The sequence below is a fragment of the Diabrotica undecimpunctata genome, chromosome 6 (genome assembly GCF_040954645.1).
Source record: "Diabrotica undecimpunctata isolate CICGRU chromosome 6, icDiaUnde3, whole genome shotgun sequence".
NCBI lineage: Eukaryota > Metazoa > Arthropoda > Insecta > Coleoptera > Chrysomelidae > Diabrotica > Diabrotica undecimpunctata.
This window is the reverse complement of record NC_092808.1, coordinates 146,213,366-146,240,551: the sequence shown is the minus strand read 5'-3', so window position 1 is coordinate 146,240,551 and position 27,186 is coordinate 146,213,366. Positions and strand designations below refer to the sequence as shown.

The window sequence follows — 27,186 nt, the reverse complement described above, 5'->3', positions numbered from 1 at the left end:
GAAAGAAAAATAGACAAAAACATTAATACTCCTGAATTTTGGTATAAAATACCTTTAACTAAAGTTAATAGTTAACGAAATATTAAGTGCAGAATCTACGGTTTCTGTTCGTACAATTACTTAAGGACCACCTTGTATACAGGGTGAGTCATGAGGAACTTTACATACTTCTACCATATGTTGAGTCCCTCAGGGAGCATATCATGTGGCCACTAAAAAATGTCAACTCCTCTTCTTTATTAATTAACAGGGTGATTTGTGTAATTGACCATTTATTTCATTTTACTGTAGTGTTTATACGGCTCATTTGATTTTTTTAATTTTTGCATGATACAGTACACTACTATCAAGCATTCAACTGGTATTAGCTAAACTAAAAAATTCCAGGACTGGCTTTGGAAAAATTAATTAAGGGATTCGTATTAAATATTACACCCTGTATAATTTTTTTTTAAAATGCAATAAGTGATTTTCAAACTACATAAATAGCCAATGAAAACGACATATGAGACAATGTTGTCGCACTTTTATTAAATTTTTAGTAAACGATCAAATCTTACCAAAAATAGAACAACCATAATGAAGTATCAAATTATAAGGTATTAATTTAAACAAATGTTATAAATTTCAAACATTTTAATTAAAATGACTTCCTACAACATAATCTAATACGTAGAAAATTAACATCTTTACTGTCACTTTGTATTATCTCTACGATAGAATCAATTGTTTTTCAATTTTAAATTTTTACTCATAGATCGTATTGGGGCATTATTTTCGATAAATAATAAATTAAATTGATTAAAAAGTCAAACCTCTTGTATGTGTTAGTTTTTGTTGATTGTAAATGATTAAAATTTTATGTCAAATAATAATACATTGCATCAACTGTACTAAATAAAAATAAATCTTAAAAAGTTTGAAATAAAGGTTGGCGTTGACCGTTTGACGTTTCTTGATATTTTATACCCATTGCCATTATTGTCATTATCAATTGTTATTTATGTGTACAAGAATACATATTTCTTCTGTTATATCTACGTTAAGTACATTGTGTTAGTTTTGGTAGAGCTTTTGTTACTTTTGTTCAAAATGCCACATCAGTTTTCGACCACAGAATATGCAGACATAATATTTGTTTATGGATTCTGTAATGGGAATGGTAGGGCTGCTAGTAGAGAATATCGCAGGAGATTTCCTAATCGTCGAACTCCCAGTCATCCAACATTTGAGTCAGTTTTTAATTATTTGCGAGAAAATGGCACTTTTCCTAGTGGAACAACAGAGCGACATGTAGATGAAGCGCAGGAAGATGACATTATGGACGCCGTTACTATGAACTCTACAATAAGCACTAGACAAGTAAGTCGAAAACTCAATGTTACTCAATCAAAAGTAAGTAGAGTCTTACAAAAAAAATAATCTATACCCATATCACATTCAAATGGTTTAGCGACTACATGCTGGAGATGAGATCGATAGGTTGGAATTTTGTAGATGGATTAACAATAATCGACCAACGCTATACAGGACACTATTTACAGATGAAGCCCAATTTACCAGAGACGGGATAAATAATTCACGAAATTCACATGTGTGTGCAGAAGAAAATCCCCATGCTATTCGAGAACGTCGTTCCCAGTTAAGGTTTTCGGTTAACGTGTGGATTGGTGTCATAAATAACCAATTAGTAGGTCCTCACTTTTTTGAGGGTCCTTTAACAGGGCAGGTCTATTTAAACTTTCTACAAAATATTTTGCCGAATTTGCTTGCCAACGCGAACGTTGCTATCCGAGGGATGTATTTTCAGCATGATGGGGCACCCCCACACTTTTTACTGGCAGTGAGACAACATCTCAATAATGTTTATGGCAACAGGTGGATAGGACGTGCAGGTCCTATTTCGTGGCCTTCAAGGTCCCCTGATTTCAATCCTGTTGATTACCATATTTGGGGACGATTGAAGCGACTAGTTTACGCAGTGAATATTAATAACCGACAACAATTAATTGATAGAATTATACATTGTTGTAATACTATTAGAAACGATCCCCAGAGTATCCGTAATTCAATACGTCAATTAACAATTCGGCAACAAAAATGTGTACAGGCTGCAGGGTTCCATTTCGAAAATCTATTTTGAATGATTTTTATTTTGTTACCATTATTGTATCTTTTCCAGTTCTAATTTATGGGTTTATCATAACTATGTACATATTTTTAGTTTTTTTTTTAAATTGTTCTTCGTTATTGTTAGTAGTTACTGTTTTTTGTTGTGCAGTGACTCAGTTTATCATTTCAATTAAAATGTTTGAAATTTATAACATTTGTTTAAATTAATTACCTTATAATTTGATACTTCATTATGGTTGTTCTATTTTTGGTAAGATTTGATCGTTCACTAAAAATTTAATAAAAGTGCGACAACATTGTCGCATATGTCGTTTTCATTGGCTATTTATGTAGTTTGAAAATCACTTATTGCATTTTAAAAAAAATATATACAGGGTGTAATATTTAATACGAATCCCTAAATTAATTTTTCCAAACCCAGTACTGGAATTTTTTAGTTTAGCAAATACCAATCGAATGCTTGATAGTAGTGTACTGTATCATGCAAAAATTAAAAAAATCAAATGAGCCGTATAAACACTACAGTAAAATGAAATAAATGGTCAATTACACAAATCACCCTGTTAATTAATAAAGAAGAGGAGTTGACATTTTTTAGTGGCCACATGATATGCTCCCTGAGGGACTCTACATATGGTAGAAGTTGGTATGTAAAGTTCCTCATGACTAACCCTGTATGTCTCAAGCCAAGTTTTTTTTTGGTCTGTTTCTCCTACTCCCAATTTGGCATTCAATGGCGACTTATCTAGTTCTTCCATATCTAGTCTTAATGTTGTGCTTTTTTGTCACTTAACTTATTCATATAAGTATTTTAATTTCTGGTATATTATTTTTTTAACTGATAATTTTTCAGTGTCCTACCACTTCTGTTCTTATGGAAATTTTATAGATTTCTTTTAAATCCATGAATTTTTCATTCACATAATACTTTTAATTTTTAGTTTTGCACTGGAAAAGGTTACGTGACTCGCAGATTAATACGAGTGGTACAATATTTAGCAAATATGTACTAGTGGTTGGATATGGTGACGACATTGACACAATCGCCAGATCAAACAGAGTCCCTGACAAAAGATTTTCCAGCAACAAGTTTACAGGAATAAAGTAGCTTGTTGGTGGCTTTTCTAACTCTGTTCGCACTTCCACAGGGATATTATCTGTTCCAACGGCTGTAACCATGTGAATCGACTCTGTCCCGTTAGCGCTCCCTACACACGCATTCCTTCCGCAAGTTCTGCAGGGAGAGGAAAGGCCGACAACCGTATAAAACAGGAGCCGTTACACGAGAAAATCGAGTTATATCAAAGTGTTGATATGGCAACAACTCCACTGGCCCTAGGCTAGGGTGTTGACTGAAGGCCAACCGCTTCCGCTAGAGTGTTGATCTAGTGGCAGTACCTCACCCGGTCTTGGAGTGTTGATCCACGACAGACCTATTCTGTTCCGTACCTAAGTGTTAGTTAGTCACTTCCCGCCCCTCGCCGGAGCAAATGTTGATCGATCCGTCCATCTGTACTCCTCTATTCCGTCCTTCCTTTCTTCATCCGTATTTATTAACACATCGTAAGTGTCGTTTTATATTTATGACAATAATTGTATTTTATTTCTCGCAGGTATTAAACAGTCGGTCACCGAGCTGTGCGCCGATGCCGTCGCCGTCGCCGTAGCATTAGCATTAAATTATGTATATGGCCTCTCGAATATAATTTTATTTTGTTATTTATTTGTTTGAAATATATTTTTATTTTAATTATAAACCTGAAGTTTACTGACAGCTGTCTAGAACAGCTACCCGTTACACCGTTTTACGTTTAATCTACCTGTAATGAAGTTAATTCTATAGATTTTTTATGGACTTATAGAAGATTTATACCTATTTTCCAACCTATTTTCTAGAGAATGGTTATATAAGTTTTCCTTCGTCTTTATTTTTTCTTGAACTTCGTTTGACCACCACCAGGTCTCTTTACCTGGTGGTGGAATTCTTTAACTGAATGTTACCGAGAATATCAATTTTGAAGAAGAAAAGAAAAGATAGAGCAAAAAAGTCTCTATCCTGGGCTCTTCTCCCTAAAACACCCTATTGTAGAGGGGAAACGAAAAAAATTGATTTACTAAGAATCTGTATACCGTACAGAAAAATGTTTTAAATAAAAATGTAGCTGAGATAATTTAGAACAAAAATGTTTATTAGCACTTTTTGTGTAGACTGAACCGTTCGCTCAGAAACAACGCTTGAAGTGATCTGCGAAATAAATTTTGCGAAAATTTGTAAAAATCAAAATGCGTTTTCAGAGTGAAGAATGCAGCTTTCGTATGCAGTTTGTCGAAAATAAAGTCAATTTCCATAAATTTGTTCAAGAAAAATACAGGCTATGCGATTTTTGCCATTTTTTATGATTCTCATAAGATCAATAAAATTAGTTACTTTTATTTTGAAAATTTTTGAATTATTTGTATTTTTTTTTTTATTTATATTTATGAAATTTAAACTTTACATGACAGGACTATTACAAAAAAAATATAAAAAAGAGCATTCGTACTTCGTTTGTAAAAACTTCCCAACACTTTCCCGAAAAGGCGAAACAACTTACTACAATTTTTTGGCCGTATCTAAAGATCTCTTTACGATCCGTCAAGGTCGAGAGAATATTCTATTTCAGTTTATCGGTCCTTATTTGGATTACCCATGAACACAAGGTACCAGTACACTTTTTTCTGGTTGTAAGACAGTGGTACTATATCAGTTTTAGTTGTTATAGTAAAAATTTAAATTATATTATTGACTCGATTCGCAGATATTAATTGGAAAGTTTATCGAGGGCTTAATAGGGAGCGTCCTATGGGTATATAGGACAGTAAGGTAGATATGAATAAGGTATAACTAAATAAATATCCGCAGATTAACTGTTGATTGCTGATAATATATTGTTGGTTTGTTGATTAAGCATGATAAATACATGCACAAATACAAAATACATTTATTAACAAATGAGTTAAACAAGTGGCCGAAGATCTTGAAAAGATTTTGGGTCAGAGAAGTTCAAACACAGGTGCAGGATCGTAAATAGAAAACTTTTGCAGTAATATTGAAATATCAATTTTGTGCCTCAAAGCCTCAAAGGAAAACTGTAGAAAGCAAAAGGTACTAAAAAGAGAAAATAAAATGATCTACAATTCCACCAAAGCTAGATAGATGAGAAAATAATGCAGTCAGGAAAAATTGTATATTGTAAATTAGAAAACAAATTGAAATTAGTAACAATACAAGATAAAATATGAAATTAAATATAAATCCTGAAATCCCTATTCTAGCTAAAATTTAGAAATAATGGTAGAACACGCCAACGCTATGAAAAATGGAAAGGCTCCAGGACCGGGGGGAGTACCCATTGAACTGATTAAATATGGCCCTGACAAACTATTTCAGCTATTGGCTTATACTTTTAATTTATTCTTGAGAGGAGAAGAGCTACCCCCAGAATGGAAAAGATTGTAAGAACTACCGAGGGCTTAGTGTAACTAACTCAATCTGTAGAGTCTACGGGAAGATAATTAAAAGCCGAATTGAAGATTGCTGGGAAGACGCTGAAGATCAGAGTGGCTTTCGTACTGGTCGTTCTTGTATAGACAATGTGTTCTGCCTAAAACAAACAATAGAAAAGCGTTTGGCACATAATATGGAGACACACGTGGTATTTATTGATCTTCAAAAAGCATATGACAGTGTCCCATTAGCCAAGCTATGGCAGGTGCTATAAGACAAGAATATTCCACCGATTTACATTAATGCTGTAAGGGAGTTGTACGATGATATGACGAGTGTAATAAAGGTTGGACAAAAAGTGACAAGAAAGATAAAAGTGACTAAAGGACTTCGCCAAGGCTGCTGCATTGCACCTACACTCTTTAAGATTTATTTGGAGGGGGTTTTGGATATTTGGAAAAGAAAATGTGAACCTATGGGTGTTAAAATTGGAGACCATACACTGTACAGCTTGCATTTTGCTGATGACCAAGTAATACTTGCAGAAGAGCAAGATGATATCCACTACATGTTACCAAAAATAGATGAAGAATATACTAAGTGGGGCTTATCAATTAATCCATCAAAAACAGAGTAAGTAGTAGTGGGAGGTGAAGGAAAGCACTTAGAACTAGGAAGCAAACAAATTCAAAATACTGATAACTATAAATATCTCGGTGTAAACATTACAAAAAATGGTCGGAATACAAAAGAAATAGCTACTAGAATTGGTCAAGGAAATTCAGCAATACGTCAACTGAATAACCACATCACCCGAAACACAAAAATTAGGATATACAAAAGTATCATAAAAAGCATTGCTACATATGGTTCAGAGCTTTGGGTAATAAATAAAAATGACGCATCCAAAATAAAAGCAATGGAAATGAATTATTGGAGAAGATGTTGCCAACTCACTAGAAGAGATAGAGTAAGGAATACTGAAATCAGAGAGTGTATGGGCATGGCCAAAGAGAATGTTACAATGGATCCCCACTGACCGCAGGAAAAAGGGAAGACCAAGAAGATCGTGGAGACAAGAAGTAAAAGGCGCAATGGAAGATAGGGGTCTACAAGTAGATGACTGGAACGATCGCAAGCGTTGGAAGCTAGGTTGCGAGAAACGGCAGCAGCTGTAATAAACTCGTTATATATATATATATATATATATATATATATATATATATATATATATATATATATATATATATATATATATATATATATATATATATGGTAGAACCATAAACCTAACTTAAAACTGGAAAACTTATAGTTCTGTTGTTGATGTTTCGTGTCACAAAAGAAAGAGTCAGTCTTTAGTACAAAAGGTGAAGTTGGTGAAGTTGAAGTGTTTTTCGCATTGATGAATACACTTTCTATACATGTATGACGGTGTTATTCTGACTACACACTATATATCGCCTCTTACCTGCACACCTGACACACATGTACACCAATTTTGGCAAATTGGCCCAACATATATTAACAGTTTAGTCTCTTACCTCTCCCGCTTGTATCTGTTAGACTTCTGGTCTAACACATCTGATTGTAGATATGTCAAAGGATATCAATTCTTCTCACGATCCTCAGAGTTTTTCCACCACTTTCATCCAGTAAAAGTACTGCGGATATTGAGCTCACCAATTCCGATATATAACGCCATAGTGCAGTGACGATGGATGGTACAGGGAAAAAAATTGTTGCTCAGCGATACATTAGAAAGTCACACCAAGACAAATCTAAGAGATTACAGCCTTAACACACTATGGACGGAATACTGTGACTAACAGTACCTAGATTTATATATATATATATATATATATATATATATATATATATATATATACCCGGATTTATATATATATATATATATATATATATATACCCTAACCTAGATTTATACAATATTCAATTATCCAAGAGAAATTAACATGGCGGGTTTTTGATCTTAAGTCCATCAATATATGAACAAATAGTCTATAGGCTAAGATAGTCTCAAGGCTAGTGTGGAAATGCATAATAATTTGATAATAGTAAGTCGTTTAAAATTTTAATTCAAACGCAATTTTCTTCAACGTTGGGTTTTAAGCGGTTTATATAAATAGTTTAATATAAACATTAAGATTGTTTATTCTTGTTTGAAATTTTAAGACGCAATTCTTAAACTGTTTTTTAAAAGCTTATAAAAATTTGATGATCCTATTCCTGTTCCTATGTACAGAAATGTGCAAGAAAGAAAAGTCATAAAAATGAGGAAGGTGTTCTCTGGGACAAAAATATCTCAAAAAAAAACATAAGATATAGATACACATATATACGGATATAGAAGATCATTATACAAAATATTGTCAAATATGGTTCGTAAGATTGGCCACCAAAAATCCAAACAGAAAAAAACCTCTAGCCGCAGAAATGGACTTCTGAAGGAGGTCAGCTAAAATAGCTGAAGGATATCTGATATCTTCAGATTTATGAGCGTTGAAAACACAATGATTAACCACATAAAATACAAACAACTGGTAATGTCACGTTCAGATAATGGGAGAAGATTACCAAATCAAATACTAGACTGAACACCACAAGAAAGATCTAGATGAGGTAGACTACAAACAAGTTGGAGTGAGAATATCGACAGTGAAATAGAAGACAGAGGATATATGCCCAAACAAATTGTTTATACCTAAAAGAGTAACTATCGAAATAATTCAGCGTTGAAAATATTGGGTATATATTCTTTTTTCAAACTTAGCTGCCTAAATGTTCAAAAAAACAAAGAAACTAGAAAAATTGTGTCACATCGCCAAGATAAAATATATTCCAATGACTATATAAAATAAAAACATAAAAAAACGGAACTAGAAGACGAAGAAGATAATATTCTTTTATTAGTCATTAAATATATAAAATAATGTAAGTATTAAGCAAAATTATTAGTTAACGATCACTTTTCTATCGTATCAAAGAAATGACCAATAAAAAAGAAAGACAAATATAAGAAGATGATGGTATTATTTTCTCATTTGTTAATAAAATATAATATAATGCTAATATTAATAAAAACTATTATACTACAAGCACTATTTTCTACTGTTGAAGCTTCTGTTAACGTTTGGGGACCACTGTTTGCCGGAATCTGTTTTTATAATGTTGCTGAATCACACTCAAATTAAAGGGTAATTGACACGTCTGCCCTAATTCCTCTGCAAGGTGAGAGTGATTTTTTGTATTGGTAAATGTTTTCCACTTCAAAGGATTCATGTGTGTTTATGGAATTGCAAGACAATGCAATTGTTTTATTTGTTTTATTATACTCATTAGTGTATTCCCTTTCGGACTATATGGACATTGGCCTATATTGAAAATGAAATGCCATGTACACAGTGCTCTCCAAAATTAATGCACCAATTTAAATTTTTTGTAAGTTTAAAACTGTTGTTCTTCTGAACTGTTGATTGGATTTCGATGATTGTTATTTCACGTTATAGGCCTATTTATAAAGAATTACTGTCCTAATATTTTCTGAGAAATGTTAACGTTTTACCCTTATACGGAGTGTAAACATAGTAAATATTTACAGAAGGAACTACAAGGAGAGACATACAGAATAGAGCGCAACAGGTAAAAAGAGATACGCATTATAACTATTTGCTACGATCTAAAGAGAGTATACAAGAAACAAGAAAGCCTATCAGAACTTACGGAGCAGAAGTTTCGCAGTTGTCAAAAAGAGATAGGAAAGGAAATGAAGTAGTAGAAATGGATTATCTAAGGAAAGCGTATGGTATATTAAAAAACGATCATATAAAAAATAAAGACATTAGAATGAAAACACTGTAAAAAGGGTTGAAACTAGACAACTAGTGTGGTATGGTTACATAAAACGAATTGATGAAAATAGATGGACAAGGCAAATAATAGATTATATACCACGTCAAAAAAGAAGAAGGAGGCCGCCAATTGCCTGGCAAGAGAATATAAGAGAGCCATCGATTACTTATCGTAAAATGAGCAAGAGGTTAAGAGTATCTCATACTACAATATTCCAAGAAATGGGCATCGGGTTAGGTTTGTTTTCGAGAAACAAACTACCATACGAGATGGCGTGGAACGTTTTTTCACTATAAGTTGTTTATAAATACAAAAGGCAGATATTTATAATATTGGAATTATTAGGATGCTAGCCAGAGATTTAGCTTTAAACGCTCTACACACGTCCCGACAAGACCATCCAACTGTCGCTACCGACAACGTTGGGCCCGACGGTGGTGTGTAGGTGTGTAATTAAACCAAGCCTGTGAGACATGTTCACCCCTAAGAATTACGTTCGGATGTAGCGATTCATTGAAGCAAAGTTAAAAACTGGAGTCACTTCACCGCGCTCCAATGCTCCAGACCATCCCTTTCCCCCTATAGCACTCTGATGCGCGATAGGGGCACAACTATCAGCCAAATGCTCTTCATGTGGGAGGCACCTTGACTGGAATGTTAATACTGGAAGCACATATGAATCAGCACAGACGAATCGGGGTATTGTTTACAATGTTTTACGAAGAGATTTATTAACAGCTATAAGGTATATTACAGGCATTTTGTTGAACGAACGTGTTAAAAAATATGAAGCTATCTCGCAACATTAATAAGATGTAGAGTGTATTCCTAATAAGTTTCGCAGGGTGTTGCAAAATAAGATGAAAAACACAACTTTATTTTTACACCCCGTATATGAGTAAAACGTTGACCTTTATCAAAAAACAATGGTCCAGTAATTCGTTAGGAATAGATCTATAATATGAAAAAAAAAATATCGAAATCCAATCAACGGTTCACAAGAAAAATAACTTCAAACTTATGGTACATTTAAGGTGGCGCGTTAATTTTGAAGAGTAGTGTATAATCAAATTAAGAAATCTAGGTTTTACGGTCTTTAAAGAATAGTATATGTTCTTGTAGCATAATATTATAATTTTTTTGAACGCATTTAATACTACTGTATTAAGATTTAACAAAAAATAATAATAAAAAATATAAATAAAACATATTTGCGCAGCTTTTTTAGTCACTTACACTTATCTTTATATCCCCGTAAAAGGGTTATTGACTTTTGAGAACCAGTAAGTCAGCTATCAAATGTCAACAAAAATAAGTAGTTAAAATATTATATTACAGTTGAGTCCATGGTTCTTTACCCGTGCGTCATTAATACCTGGCGAGATAAAACACATACTTTTGATTTAGCATCATTGTCTTCCACGCATGAAACTACTGACAAACTAACTCTCGCTTATTACTAAGTAAAGACACATGTTACTTTCATGAACGCTCTAGACTCGGTACATCGCAAAGAGATAAAAAAAGACGCTTGGGGACGTTTTAAGTACAATCTGTGACGTTTCTGGTTTGTTTACTTGTGGCTGTCAGTTTGTTGGATTTTTTGCTGTTTTCGAAGTTATACTTCTATACGCGCGTTCGACGTTGGAAATTTGTACGGAAGTGAATCAGCAAAATCATTACGTATGTAAGATATAGGTAAGAGAGAGACAGAAGATATAGTTTCTCTCTCTTTTTCTCTCGAGAATAAAAATGTTCCTTTTGTTATATTTAATATTTATTAATATTATTATTATTATTTTATTAATATTATTATCATGGTAAATTAAACATATGCGTAAGTAAGTTATCTATGTATATTGTCATTTTTAAAAATTTATGAATATTGCATTTTAATTTGTATTGTATTATTATATTGAATTATGTTGCAGTGTATTGTATTGTATTTTTATATTAATAGCAAAAAAAAAACAATGAATTTTACTGCAGATTATGTGTAAAATTTTTTTTCAGCCAACTCCTTTCGTACATATATGAAAATAAAAATATACATTTTTATCAAAATATTGATTCAATCCTTCAGTTACTATACTCCTATTATAGGTCAAATTTTGTTTATATACAGCAAACGATGCACCATATACCTATATACCTAATTCTGTTTCTCTTTCTGCTCTCTCTTACCTATAGCAATACATATGTAATGATTGTGCAGATTGACTCCTATATAAATTTGTAACGGCGAACGCGTGTATCGAAGTATAACTTCTCCACACCCGTTTTTTTTTTATTCGTATTTTAATTCAAAAGTGTAACGATGTAGCCTGGGCAAGGTGTATAGAACATACTAACAAATGAATTTAACAGTGATTTCTTAGAGAAGAAAATAGGTGTACCTAATATTAATATCGAACCTGTAATAATTAACATTAGAGATAACAGTTTAGATTCTGAAGGTGATGAAAATGAAATATAAGAAACGAAAAACATTCGTACAAAATCTTGCAACAATATTATTTGAGCTAAATAATGTTTCATTCTTTAAATAATTTGACTCTTACCTATTAAATCAACAAACTGTAAATATTATTGTATATTTAATTAAATTTTTTATAAACTGTTTTTGTATTTATTATTCAATAATGATACTAAAAGAATTAATTAAGCTACTTCAAATATAGCTGTAATTTTGCACCAAATTTTTAAAGCAAAACTAACATTTTACATTTTATTTATTTGATAACTATTTATTTATATGATATTTATTTATTTGTTAAATTGTATAATATAATCCGTGATCGGAGCAGTAGCCACTTTCAATCACTTACTGTTGCATGGAATAAATTTCCGACTTATTTCGTATGCTTTAAATCATGACGCATGGGTAAAGAACCATGGACTCAACTGTATGTTCATACGTTCAATATAAGTGTAGAACTATGACTAATTGATATTTCCAGTCACAAAGATTATTTTAATCAATAAGTTAGCAAATCAGTTATTATTATTGGTTATTTAATATTACTATTTAACTGTGTTAAGTACTTACTGTTATCTTATACTATATTACTTGTGTTTTACATTTAGTAGATCAATTAGATAATTTTGCGACAAGTAAACAATAACAAATTGAAAATAATAATAAAAAATATTCTTGCCGACAGATTTGTAAAAGAAAATCGTAAAATGTAAAGCAAAGGAAATATTTAAACAGAAAGCAGAAAGTTCCAGCCCATTTTTGAGAACTTATATGCCCGTATTTCATATAAGTTCGCCAAAACAAAAAGATGAAAACACTTAAGTCGTTTAAGATGGGCATTTTGTTAAAATTTACTTGTAATTCTAAGTGGAAGGTAAATCTATAAGTTCTCTAATTAACACATCACTAAGAAGAAAAGAGATAATAAAAATTTACACCACTCTTGTACGCAATGTGCTGTCACAAAAAAGAAGAATATATACGTTTAAACGCATAGTACAGATAGAGGAAATATCATAGAACAAATAAAAATATATTTTATACAACAATATCAATAACCGTTTTTCTTTGCACTTGACGCCATTCTGAGATGTTTTTTTATCCACCCAACATGGTGTAATCTCGTTATAGGCTATTAATAATGTACTTTAGAAAGGAACTACAACGGTAAAGGATTTAAGGGACAAAAAAGAAGAATCGCGTATGTCCCTGTATTTTGCTTCGTTTTTTGAATATATTTTCGTTAAAAAAATATTTGTGACTTTAAAAGGTAACATTTCGACAGTAAATTTAATTTTGAACAACTTTTCCGTGGACGTATATGTGAGAAAACTGCATAGAATTCGCTTATATGCACCCTAGTGCAAAGGGACTAATTCACCTTTGCCAAAAACGCGCCCCTTTAAATGGTAGCACTCCGCGGTTTTTTCATACTTGGGGTCCATTGACAGTATGAAAGAATAAAACCCCCTTAACGTTGTAGTTCCTTTTAGCCCTATTTTTTTAACATAATCTAGTTTATTAATCTATAGCCTCTTCTCATCATGATTGATCAATTTCGCTTGCTGAAATAGTGCTCTTGTTTTGTTTGTTTATTGTTCAGTTTTCTGTCCCATTTCTCAATATATATTAAACGTTTATAGTATCATATATTCTCTTGTTCATCTTTCTGGAGTTCTATTTGTCCCATAGTATGCTTTTTCTTAATCTTTACGTGCATATTGTGTCTTAAAGATCTCTAATTTCCTGGACTCGGATTTTCTTATCAGATTCCTTGCCATTCTTTGTTCTTTTCTGTTGCTCTTCTCCGTTTTACTTCTCTGTTTTTGCGTCTTTTTTTTTTCATCAATACATTTTTTTTCTTCTTCGGTTATTGTTGTTACTATATACTTTAAATGTTACATAATTAATATGAGTATTAAACGAAATATCGTGACATTGATAAAAAGGCATATGAGGAAAATTAAATTAAAGTATTTATTAAATGATTTTTCACTTTATTCATTGTAAGTGGGCCTGTTCTTCCCTCAATGTATCGTTGAAATTCTGGAAGTTATCGTTAAAGATTTTCCTCTAGTCTATTTTTTCGTCTATAGTTATTATTGGCTTTTCTTGATCGTCTAAACGAAAAACTCATTAGAAAAGTCACGAAAGGCAGATAATAAACAAAAATGCGGAGGAGAATATAAAAAAAATTTAAGAACAATAGAAATACACACTTCTATACTTTAATCGGTAATATGAGATTGTCTGCTGATATAAAAACTTCTTTGATTTCTTGCAAAGTAAATTCATATTTATATGTCGCAAATGTACAAATATTAGTAAGTTTAGTATTTTTAATCAATATAAAAGACAAAAACATCCATTTGCGTACCAATTCTCTTAACGTGTACATCTCTATTGAAGGAGACACGCGGTTTTTGGGATGCGTCCGATCGTTGGGAATCCGAGCGGCTCACTTCAGGCATCCCAGCTTCAAAGATCATTCATCCTAGAAGATTTACCAGAAGGTCAAGAAAAAACACCAATAAAATAAATATGATGCATGAGAGATGATAGGTCTGAAATGGGATGATTTTGATGAGCGGTTTAATACGATCTATCGATGGTTGTGTTAAAAGCAGCATCATTATTCTTGCAGTTAAATCGAATGATCAATAGTACCAGATCGTTATAAGATTACGGTAATAGTTCAATTATGTTTCAATTTTTTTTTTCTTTATTTACTGCGTTAAACTTGATTAATATTGTTCGAAAGCTATTGATTTGTGGAATATTTGATTCCTTTTCTGGGAAAATATTTAATTGTTATATATATATATATATATATACAGAGCGGACAAAAAATCTGGAAACTTATAATTATATCTTAAACGGATGCTCTGAATTATTCAAAAACAGGGATACACTTATTTGGCAATATGAAGATTTAAAATCTGATGTTTATAACATAGCCAGAGTTTCCACTTTTCTGATATTATTAGTCACTTTTGGTTTTTTAAATACAGCACCCTATATACGATTACAAAATTTAAAGTTTGTAACCATTGCACGACCTATCAGAAACGGTGCGTGCCAATGGATAACAATATACCTACCCCTGAAAATTGGGTGGTATTGTATGACAATACAACTCACAATTGTACACAAAAAATGTAAAATTGAAGTTTTATTATCAAATAAAAACAAAACAAATCTTGCCTATATCTTTACAAAAATTTTAAATCGATACTAATGGCAAATATTGTTGGCTTCAAGTAGTTGGACAAATTTACTTGTTGGTGACTTCAAATGCTACTTGTAGTTGTAGAATGTAGCTAGTGCAGTTGCTAGTTCCAGATACTGGTTGGAACTATACTTCAGGGATATGTTGAGTTTTCATAGCCGAGGCCACTCACTGCAGTCTGCAGTATTTTAGTCACTATGATCGACCATGTGGTATATCAATATTAAATAAATTCATTAAATTCGATTCAAAATTCTTACTGTATATATAAATAGTACTTTTAAAATAAAACGTTAAAGAAACACATAGTGTTTTGGTTATGCACAAAAGAACATTCTTAAAAAAGATATAAAAATTTACCAAAAAAGACACTGGATATTGGTTAAATAATGAATGCAAAGAATTATCAACTCATCCCAGACAAGTTTAAATTAGAATTATCAACGAACCACCTAAATAAGGAACTTAAATATATAGAAAACCTCAACAGAAAAAAAGAATTCAGAGCATTTTCTATAAGAAAGTTAATATCAACAGAAAAGAATTTAAGACAACCACAAGACAATGCAGAAGTCAGAATGGCGACCTATTAAAAACAAGGAAAGATGTGGGAAAGGTGGAATACTTTAAGCTTAATATAGAGAAGAAAAAAAACCCTGGAAGATGAAAGAGATGAGGTAAGGGGAACAGACGAGAGGGAAAAGGAACCAGCAATGATTTTTGAAGTTAAAGATGCAGTTAAAAAACTGGCCAGAAACAAATCACCCTGAATAGATAATCTCCTATCTGAACTATATAAAGTAGGTGGCCATGATCCCATTATGGCATTACAGCAGCTTATAAAATAAATATGGACCCAGAAATCTCTCCCCCAATGATTGAAATATTGAAATACTTTGTAGCATACACAAAATAGAAGATATCTTTTTTTGCTCTAACCACAGAGGAATAACACTTCTAAATGCAGCGTATAAAATATTTTCCACAGTACTATGTCACTGTATGGCACCATAGGCAGAAAGGATAGTAGGAAAATACCAGGCTTGTTGTAGATGTGGTAAATCGACAATTCATTAGATTGCAATCCTAAAACAAATTTTGGAGAAAACACTGGAATATGACATTGATACTCATTACATATTTATAGATTACAAAGCAACCTACGACTCTGTGAATAGAAGAGAAATGTTCAAAGCAATGAAAGAGCTAGGAATAGCAAATCAGTTGATAAATTTAACAAAACGAATTCTTAAAAAAGTTGAATGTAGAGTACGAATTCAGGGAAAACTGTCTGAACCTTTTAAAACAAATAACGGGCTGCGCCAGAGAGACTCTTTCTCTTGTATACTGTTCAATCTGACTCTAGAAAAAGTAATACGTATGTCACAAGTTACAACTGGTTCAATGTTATAATATTGGAAGAACGGAAAACGATGTACGAGAGACGTATGTAGCATTAAAACAATCAGCTACAAAAATGGGTTTAATAATAAACACCAACAAAACGAAGTATATGAAAATAAGCACGCAACCACAAATCCTACGACCACTTGTTATTGAAAATGATGTCATCGGGAGCGCTTCTTAACACTGAAAATAATATTACCGAAAAAACCGCAGAATTTGTACGGCCAACAATTGCTATTTTGGGCTCAATCTCCTCCTTAAACCACAATTATATCGAGAAATATAAAAATAAAACTACAAAACAATAATACGCCCAGTCCTAACATATGCTTCAGTGACCTGGACTCTAACAAAAAATATTGAAAACATGTTATGATGTTTCAAAAGAAAAGTACTAAGGCTAATCTATGGAGCAGTTAATGACAATGTAGTGTGAAGAAGACGATACAACTTCGAACCTTATAAAACATAACAGGGAACAGATATCATAAAACGTCTGAGGTCGATAGGACATGTAATGCGGATGGAACAAAATGACCCAGCTGGAAAAACGCTCCTTGATAGACCCATTGGTCAGAAAAGAAGAGGAAGACCCAGAACAAGGTTCCTTAACAGATAAAGACATGAGAAATATAGGAATACGTGCTTGGCGGAGGAAGGCAATGGATAGGACGACTGAAGAGAAATTTTTGAGGAGGCCAGGACTAACGCAGGGTTATAAAGCCAGAATGATGATGATGATGAAGTTTTATTTATTTGAGACGTTTGTGACTAGATAAAATATAAGTGTTATTAGGTTGAACTCGTATTGAAGTGAGGATTTCAATAATAGTGTAATATAAAGAGTGGTGTATTTAATGAAACAAAGTGACTAATAATATTTAAAAAATGCTAAATATGGCAATACTTCAACCATCAAATTTGAAATCTCCATATTGCAAAATAGGGGTAGGCTGCATCTCAGTTTTTATACAATTCGTACTATCAATTTAAGAGATAATCAGGCATTTCCAGACTTTTGGTTCTCTCTCTCTCTCTCTCTCTCTCTCTCTCTCTCTCTCTCTCTCTCTCTCTCTTTCTCCCTCTCTTGTATGTATGTATATATATATATATATATATATATATATATATATATATATATATATATATATATGATAGAGCGAACAAGGAGAGATACAGTTTCTTCCTACCGAAAATCTAAAATACTACTAGTGAAAAATCCGAAATTAATTCGAGAAGTGTACACTAGTGTCTGTTTAAAAGGGTTGCACTTAAAAGCAAAAACAAACTTATAACTCTAACGGCAGAACAAGTCAAACATATTATTAACGAAGTGAATAACAAAAAAGCAATAAACAGGAAGTACAGCGCCTATTAACAATAAAATGATATATACACTACCAGAGATATTGTTTTGTTAAAATAAATTGCGGCGTTGCCAGCGTGTGCAAAAAATCTAATAAGCTCGATGAAAAACTGTGCATTTATAGGTGTCAATTATTCGACGAAATGACTGGGAGTGGGCGCCTTCCGCAGTTACACATACTCTTCTCAGAACATAATAAATTTATACGGTAAATTACAGTTGTACAGTAAATAACAAAAAAAACCAATACAACATGGAGCGAGGAGAATTACTCTAAAAAAAGAGAAAACGATGGAAAATAGATAGTCCAAATGGAAGAAGAAAAATTCATAATAGCCTGGTAATAACTGGATTTGATTATGATACGGATGAAAAACTAAAGACACAAGGGAAATTGTGCCATAAAAAGGAAAAACTACAAATCGTCAATATTAAATATACGTTGATAGAAATAAAAAATCGGCAAATTGTATCAACAATTAATTAAGTAAGAAGAGAAAAATCCAGTTGAAAATTAAAAAAGGGAAACAAAAGTCTTTCATTCTAAGACAAACGAGTAAATATAGCATAAAAATAAATAAAAGATGACACACTGTGAAAGTGAAACCCGAAAAGGGGACACTTGTGGAAGTGAGGAAAGAATCTACAGCAACAAATAAGGCTCCAAAAAACTAGCAAAACACTAGCTACAAGTCATCATCATCATCTTTGGCTCGACAATCCTCTGTGGATCTTGGCCTGCTCTAAGATTCGTCGCCATTCTGTTCGGTTTCTGGCAACATGTTGCCATCTTCTGATTTTTAATATCCGTAAGTCGGTTTCAACTCCATCTAACCACCTAATTCGCGGTCGGCCTTTGCTTCTTCTTCCTACAGGTGTTCTTGTGGTTAGATTTTTAGCAATCGTATTTTCTGGCATTCGTATTATGTATCCAGCCCATCTAAGTCGCTGTGTTTTAATGAACGTTATGGCATCTGGCTCATCAAAGAGCTGATACAATTTAAAATTATGTCTTCTGCGCCACTGCCCTTGGTCGAGTATTTTACGATCAAATATTCCCAAAAGTCTTTCATCTTTCTGCGTTAGAGTCCATGTTTCTGCTCCATATGTGAGGACCGGCCTCAGCATGTTTTGTATATAATAATTTTAGTTCTTCTTTGAATGTTTCTTGAGTGGAAATGCTTTTGGAGTCCATAGTATGCCCTATTTGTAAGATTTATTCGTCTTTTGATATCTTCGCTTGTTTTATTGGTAGCAGTCAATAGCGACCCAAAGTATGTGAAGTTGTCAACACGTCCAAAGGTATGACTTCCAAAGACTGTTTCTCGTTCCTCATTTGCTATCGGATTCTTTGTAACCAACATGTACTTGGTTTTGTCTTCGTTGATGACTAGACCGACCTGTTTCGCCGCTGTTTCCAATTCTAGGAGATATTGCTCAACATCTCGCTTGCTACGCTTATGTCAATGTCATCAGCATATGCTAAGACTTGTATCGATCTATTGTAAATAGTACCGCCGTCCCTAATTCGTGTATCTCGGACTGCCTTTTCTAAGGCAATATTAAATAGGAGGCAAGCCAGAGCATCCCCTTGTCTGAGTCCATCCTTTATCTCAAAGGATCTAGAATTCTCTCCCTGTATTCTAACATTGGCTTCTAAGTTAGACATTGTCATTCTCGTTAGTCGGATAAGTTTCTCTGGTATACCAAACTCATGCATTGATTGGTATAGCACTGTTCTCTTGACACTGTCGTATGCGGCCTTAAAGTCGACGAATAGGTGATGGGTTTCAATATTGAATTCTAATGTTTTCTCGAGAATCTGTCTTATTGAATGAATCTGGTCAATTGTTGATTTTTGAGTGAATCCAGCTTAATATTTACCAACTATGCCCACTGTGTAAACCTGCAGCCTTTCGTAGAGAATATTTGCTAGTATTTTGTAAGCAGTTGTTAACAGGGTTATACCTCTATAGTTGTCACACTGGAGCTGGTCACCTTTTTTATGTAACGGGCATATCACGCCTTGAGACCATTCACAAGGCATGGTCTCATTATGCCAAACAAGAAGTAAAAGCTTATGCAGTGTCTGTAGTAGGGCATCGCCACCATTCTTGTAGAGCTCACTGCAAATTTGATCAATTCCTGGTGATTTATTATTTTTAAGCTTTTTAATGGCTTGGGCAACGTTTTCGATGGTAGGTGGTCTTTCGTTTGCGTTGAAAGGATTTCAATCATTTCGATTTGCTAGGGTGTTATCTGCTTCTTCGATATGATGGCCATTAAATTTTGCATCGAAAAATTCAACCCATCTGTTTAGGATTAAGGCCGTATCATTTAGGATGTTTCCTTCTACATCCTTACAGCTCCTGCAACTGCTTTTGCTCAAATTGTCTTTTTTTCCTTCTATGTAATCGTTTTTCTTCTCTTCTTAGTATCCGGTATTCTTCCTTTGCTCTTCTTGTGCATCCAGCTTGATTTGTCTTTAGGTATGCCCTGTGTTTGTTATCTGTTGCTTCTTGCACTCCTTGTCAAACCATTCGTTTTCTTTAACTGGTTTGGTTTTCCCCAATATTTTTGTTGCTTTCTCAGTTATTATGTTTTTACATTTTGTCCACAGTTCCTCTACATTTTCCCCCACCTCCAGGTTCTCCATTTCCTCGTCCATTTGTCTCCTATACTCTCTCGCAAAGGTTTCAATGCGCAGATTATCAACATTAATTCTGTCTTGTTTCGTGTGTTTATCTTTCTTTAGGTTTGATATTCCTCCTCTGATTTTTGCCATTACAAGAAAGTGGTCACTGTCAATGTTTGGGCCTCGGAAGCTTCTGACGTCTATGAGATCGGAAGAGTGCCTTGCATCTATCAGGATGTAATCTATCTGGTTAATGGTTTAGTCATCAGGGGATTTCCATGTTCCTTTGTGTATCATTTTATGGGGAAATCTTGTTCCTCCTACTATCATGTTTTTAGTACTTGCAAAGTTTATTAGGCTCAACCCGTTATCATTTGACTCTTCATGTAAGCTCTCACGTCCTATTTTTGGCTGGAAAAATTGCTCTTTGCCAATTTTTGCATTAAGGTCTCCAGCAATGATTTTCACGTCATGACGTGGACATCGATCATATTCTTTGTCTAAGGTGTCATAGAATTTATCTTTTTCATTATCCTCCTTTTCTTCCGTAGGTGCGTGTACACTAAGTAAGCTATAATTAAAAAATTTTCCTTTAAGGCGTAGATAACATATTCTGTTGTTTATGGGTTTAAAGTTAAGGACTAATTGCTTTGCTTTTTTACTGACTAGAAAACCACTGCCAAACTCGTGTCGGGTGCTATGTCCGCTATAGTATATATTGTAGTCTCCTTTCTCGATAATTCCTGAACCAGTCCATCTCATCTCTTGAATCGCTACTACATCGGCTTTCATTTTATCAAGTTCTTGTGTTAGCAGTCCGTAGTAGTCAGTAGTAGTACTAGCTACAAGTGCCGGTACCAAATTTTTGGAGAGAATAAGGACGATAATTTTAGTAACGATAACAAGTAGAAACCAACAAAAAATATAACATCTAATGGTCAGAGAAAAAAAAAATACAAAAAAAAAACAAAAGTTGCAGAGTAGGAGAACACCTTTTGTTAGCTAATATATAAACCCGACTTTTTTTTTGTACAATATAAAAAATGTGTAGCTGAGTAACTTACAGCACTAAAAACAGATAATAGATTCCGGTCGTGAGATTGTTTTTATCCAATATGTTTATAAAACTTTATGATTTTGTTTATTAATACCCTCGTTATAAACAAGACATTAAGTCAACTATTGACATAAGAATAACAACTTAAAAGGAACGCACCCAGCGGTACTACACCCTTTTAATTCGTTCACCTCTGCAAGGTATTACGTTTAATGTACCATGTCTGATATTTTTATTATAATGTCAATCCAAGTACGGTAAAGTTTAGAATATGCAAATGATTTTGGCATAACTGGGACTGCTATTATATAAATATGAGATAAAGCTGTATTAAAATATAATTGTGTATAATCACTAAATTCTGATCTTTTCAATCTGCGTAACTCGCGGATGTGGAAAGCATAATAATTATGCAACGTATAAAGAAAACGGTTTTTAAAAAATTTTGGATTTTCTTTTAATCTATTCCTGTCCACTGTGTTACTGATTACAGTACATGTGAATATGTCACGCCATGTCATTTTTCTTCACTTTACGACCACATAACACCATAAAAAGGAATAAGGACACTATCATACTTTACACCCACTTTTAATACTTTCCTTTATTCTACACATTAAAAAACTCTTAATTAGGTCATTTATTAACAAACAAATAATAATACAGTACATGATAAGTGCATTATAATTCAATAATAAATCAAATTTAAAAATTTGAAAGATACTGGCATTCAAGGTAACATACTTGCATTTATAAAAAATTTTTTTAAAAATCGCTCGATTCAAGTTAGAATAAATGGTGTTAAAAGCTCATCTAAGATACTAGATAATGGAATTCCTCAAGGTTCGATTCTTACTCCAACTTTATTCTTAATCGCTTTTAATAGTATTATGGATGTAATTAAAGCACCCATTAAAGCTAGTCTTTACGCAGATGACATTGTTATTTATACTAAATCGAATAATCTAATGACAGCAACTAAAGTTATACAGAGTTTCCTAAATCGGCTTTGTAATTGGACGATAAAAACGGGATTTGTTTTTTCTGCTGAAAAGACAGGTGAAAGACAGGTGAAATAAACTACAGGTTCGCTGTCAAAAGAGATTAAATATACTCAAAATATTATCCAACAAAATGTGGGGTGCTGATCATAAAATATTAATTAGGCTTTACAAATCGCTCATTAGAACTAAAATAGACTATGGTTGCATATGTTACGATGCTGCATGTAAAACCACTCTAAAAAAACTAAACGGTATTCAATCTACAGCTTTGAGATTAGCACTGGGAGCTGTTAAAACTAGTCCAGTTATTAGTATGCAAGTTCTAACTGGAGAACCTCCCTTACATATAAGACGACAACAACTATCCTTGAACTACATTGCAAAGATATCATCTCAGAAACAGCATCCTGTATTTTTCCACATCTGCAATACTTCCTCCTAACAATAAGACCAAAAACTCTACACCCCTCATAGAAAGAATAAAGCTCACAACTTTCGATATGAATCATCTCAATGTATCGCTACATATAAATGCAAACTATCCCCCATGGACAAGCCACCCATTAACTATTAACGTAACACTTACCAAATATCCCAAATCAACTACAAATTCCACAATAATTAAATCTCTATTCATGGAAATTCTAGACCACTATCCTAATTATTTGCAAATCTTTACCGATGCCTCTAAAACTCCAAATGGTCACGCTGCTGCCTACTACTGTAAAGAAAATTCTTATAGCATAACGATACCAACCAACAGCAGTATACTAACAGGTGAGGCTACAGCTATTTTGGAAGCCCTAATCTTCTTCGAAAAGAGTAGAACGATGAAGTGCATTATCGTAACAGACTCATTAAATGCATTACTGGAACTGAAACAAATATATACCAACAACCCTATTATACAGATTATAAAACACGAACTAGAAAAATTTCGATCATTAGGAAAGGAAGCGGCTTTTATTTGGGTACCTTCACATACAGGTATTTACGGAAATGAAAAAGCAGACTAACTGGCTAACAAAAGTCGAATGAACTCAAAACATCCTGCAAAATTGAAGACATATCCGTACACCGATCTAAAAATCCTGGTTAAAATCCACTGTATTAATACTTGGCAAAATTATTGGGAAAAATTAGGTACTAAATTAAATATAATTTGCCCAAAAATAACTTATGTCCTGTAGGCTCCTTTAAACAGAAGAAACCAAGTCTTAACCAACCAACCTTAACACACAAATACCTAATAACAAAACAACCACTACCTATCTGCTCCAGCTGCTCTAACCCACTGACTGTAAAACACATCCTGCTTGATTGTCCTTAATTCAAGTAAAAAAGAAGATCCCAGGGATTCACAGATGATGATCTCAAGACAGTTCTCACCAAAAAAATTTCGACAGTGTTAAGCTATTTAAAAGACATCAAGTTATTCAATTTTATTTAATGTAATATTTCATCTATTTGTTATATCCACTAATAACCCTGCGTGGTTGATGTGGTTTTGTGTTTAAGTAAAAAAAAATTGATTTAAAAATCCTTTATAAAAGGTATACAATTAAAAAGACCCTTTCTAGTTACATCTAATCACAACAGAATGTTTTGGGACTAACAAATCCTTCATCAGTGCATTTACCAAGTATACATGAGTCAAGCCACTAAATATTTGGGTAAAGACTCTTAAAGTGGTACAAAATTTGTTATTTATTACATGTTTGTTAATAATTTGGTGTGATGTTAAAGTTTTTAACTGATACCCTGAATAGTAACGTAAGACTCTCAATTTGGGTGTTGCTGACCCTGAGACGATGTCTCTGTATGGGCAACAGATGTCAACTCATAAACATTTCAAATTAGATCACTTCTTATTTAAATTCCCTTATCTTAACAAATACAATACTAAATTATCTCTTTTAATGCAAATCTGTACTTTAAGATCTTTTGTTAAGATATCTGTCAACTCGAATTTTGTATTTACGTAACAAAGTTCCATAAAATTTCAATTCAAATTATCGCAAAAAAAATTATATTTTAGTTTTACCTCAATTCTCTCCAAGTCTGGTTCTGTTATTACAATATCATCTGTCCATCTTCAAAAACTTTTGTGTACACAAAACAGTAGGTAATCAGTATCCGATCTTTTGTAGCCCATTTTAAATAAATATTTATCTTGATGTTTGCACTTCGATGCTCGCTTTAGCCATTAAAGCAATTTATTTGGTTCCGATACTTTATTTGGTTTACAATTTGTTCTTGTGGATAAATATATACATCTATATAATACATTTCTTTTAGCAAAACTCCTGATAACTAGTTTTACCTTATACCTATCTTCTATCTGATCTTCCAATTGTTTACTTGCAATTTCCCACTTCGTGTTTAAAGTCTCTACTTTTTCTGATATTTTCCTAGTTCTGTCCATGTATTATTATTGTTCTCAAATGATTCTATTTTTTTTTTCTTTATTACTTTTACTCATAAACTATTATTTTCTTTACCTTCTAACGTTTCTATTGTCTTTGGAACCCTTTTTACCTATAACTCATAGCCACTGTATTTCTCTGGTATTTTTCCCTTTCTTTTGTACCCTTCAGGTAAAGTTAGACTTTCTTTGTCTTGTTAACTTGTACATATTCTTCTGTTTTATCATAAATAGACTAGGCAAATATGCAAAATGCATATATTGCATATTTTGTATAGTTTATGCATCTGGGGATTGTGCATATTTATACAAAAAATTACATAAAGTGTATGACTAAGTAACTGGAAATTCCAATGTTCATTTTATTTCAGTATTTAACATTACCGATAATACCTATCATCATTATCAACCTGTATGCGTATATTGCTGGACATAGGTCTCCCTCAGCTCTTTCCATCTGTCTCTGTCTTGTGCGGCTTGCATCCAGTTGTTGCTAACACACTTCAGGTCGTCAGTCCATCTAGTTGTGAGGTTAATATTAACCTAACCTAACCTAAAAGGTTAATATTAAATTTATTCTTTATTGTACTTGCCATATTTTATATCTATATAGAATTGCTTGGACCCATTGCGAATTAAAAACTCCTTTTATTACTTAGCTATATCTGGTACTCTAATAGGAAAATTCATATTCTAATTTTATCAACCATGTGCTTGTGGCCCCAATACATTTTTCTACATAACCTATATATCTATATATAAAATCTGTCATGTCATTCTTCTTTGTTTACGGCCACAGAACACCATAAAAAGAATTAAGGGAAGTATTACACTTTACACATTCCACTGTCATATATGTTGATTTTGCCAATGGACCGTGGAAGTGTGACGTCACAACTGTCAATTACTTTCCAAACAAAAGTTGAAATGTCCAATCTCAAGACTTTTTAATTTCTATAAAGTTAACATTTTGCTTCCTCTGCTGCTTTTTCTTTTAAGTATAGTGTTTTTAAGATAATACCATCATAATTCAGTGTTCTATTTCTATGAAATATAGTTTAAAAGTTTAAATTAAAGACATTCTAACCTTACTTTATTGATACATGCATTTTATTCTATTTTTATAAAACAACATGCTTTATTGTTTACACAACCTTGTAAAATTGTTGTAGTAACTATTAGAATACTTAGATATTGCAAAAAGAGGAAAGATTCTGTAAAAAAAATGAAAAAATAACGAAAAATACAAATTATCCACACTAAACAAGGTTTGTTTGGAAAGTGAAACTGACATATGTCAATAAAATCTACGTCATCACTTCCACGGTCCATTTCATTTCGAATATAAGTCTTTAATTGCACAAAGTATCAACCTATTTTTCCTGTTCTATTGATTGCTTCTAGGTGTGTATGCATATTTACTTTTAAATTGGGCGTTCTGGTCACCAGCATTATCTCTACGATACATAATATATTTTGCAGGAAACATTGAAATATACAAACCAATTGCATGTCATATTGCACGAATTCACTCTATAAATAATATTTAATAACAACAAATTGATTGCTCCGAACGAGTTTTGCGTTATTATGCAATGACTGAACCGAAGAAAAAATCAATCTAAACAACATTTAAATCAATACCTTATTGGGAATGGTGTATGGATATTGTGTACATATCTAATCTAAAACAGCTCAAATCAGCAATACTTTCATTTTTGGAAACTGGTTTTATCGCAAGTGAGTGTGTTGACCTAGTTATTACATAATAACGGACAGGTACCTTAAGGTCGTTTTATATCCACTTGTCTAACGTTGGTAATATTACAGTCGGGGAGAGCTGGGTAACTTAACTTAAGAGTTGGAGTCTGCAAAATGTTTAATAATGTTGTTTTATTGTCACATAAGTATACAAATTAGTGTTTGTTTAGGAAACTTGGTACCTTGTGTGACCAATTGATTACTATTGGTACGTTTTTGTTTATTCTAGATAAAATGTCACGAAATATATCTGGATCGAATAAAAAGACTCAAACGTTTTATTACTATCATCGCAGCCGCAGAGAAGTATTTAGGAAAAACAAAAATTCTAAA

At 32.7% G+C, this 27,186-nt stretch overlaps 1 protein-coding gene across 3 annotated transcripts in view; it reads right to left on the bottom strand.

The window, feature by feature from the left end:
• blo (bloated) overlaps window positions 1-27,186 on the bottom strand; it is a 524,956-nt gene that overhangs the window by 331,809 nt on the left and 165,961 nt on the right. For all 3 annotated transcript variants that reach the window (XM_072535671.1, XM_072535677.1, XM_072535673.1), the window contains one exon: window positions 14,347-14,463. In XM_072535671.1, coding sequence (XP_072391772.1) covers window positions 14,347-14,458 — 112 coding nt within the window. In that variant the 5' untranslated portion in view covers window positions 14,459-14,463. The remainder of the gene's footprint in view (window positions 1-14,346; window positions 14,464-27,186) is intronic.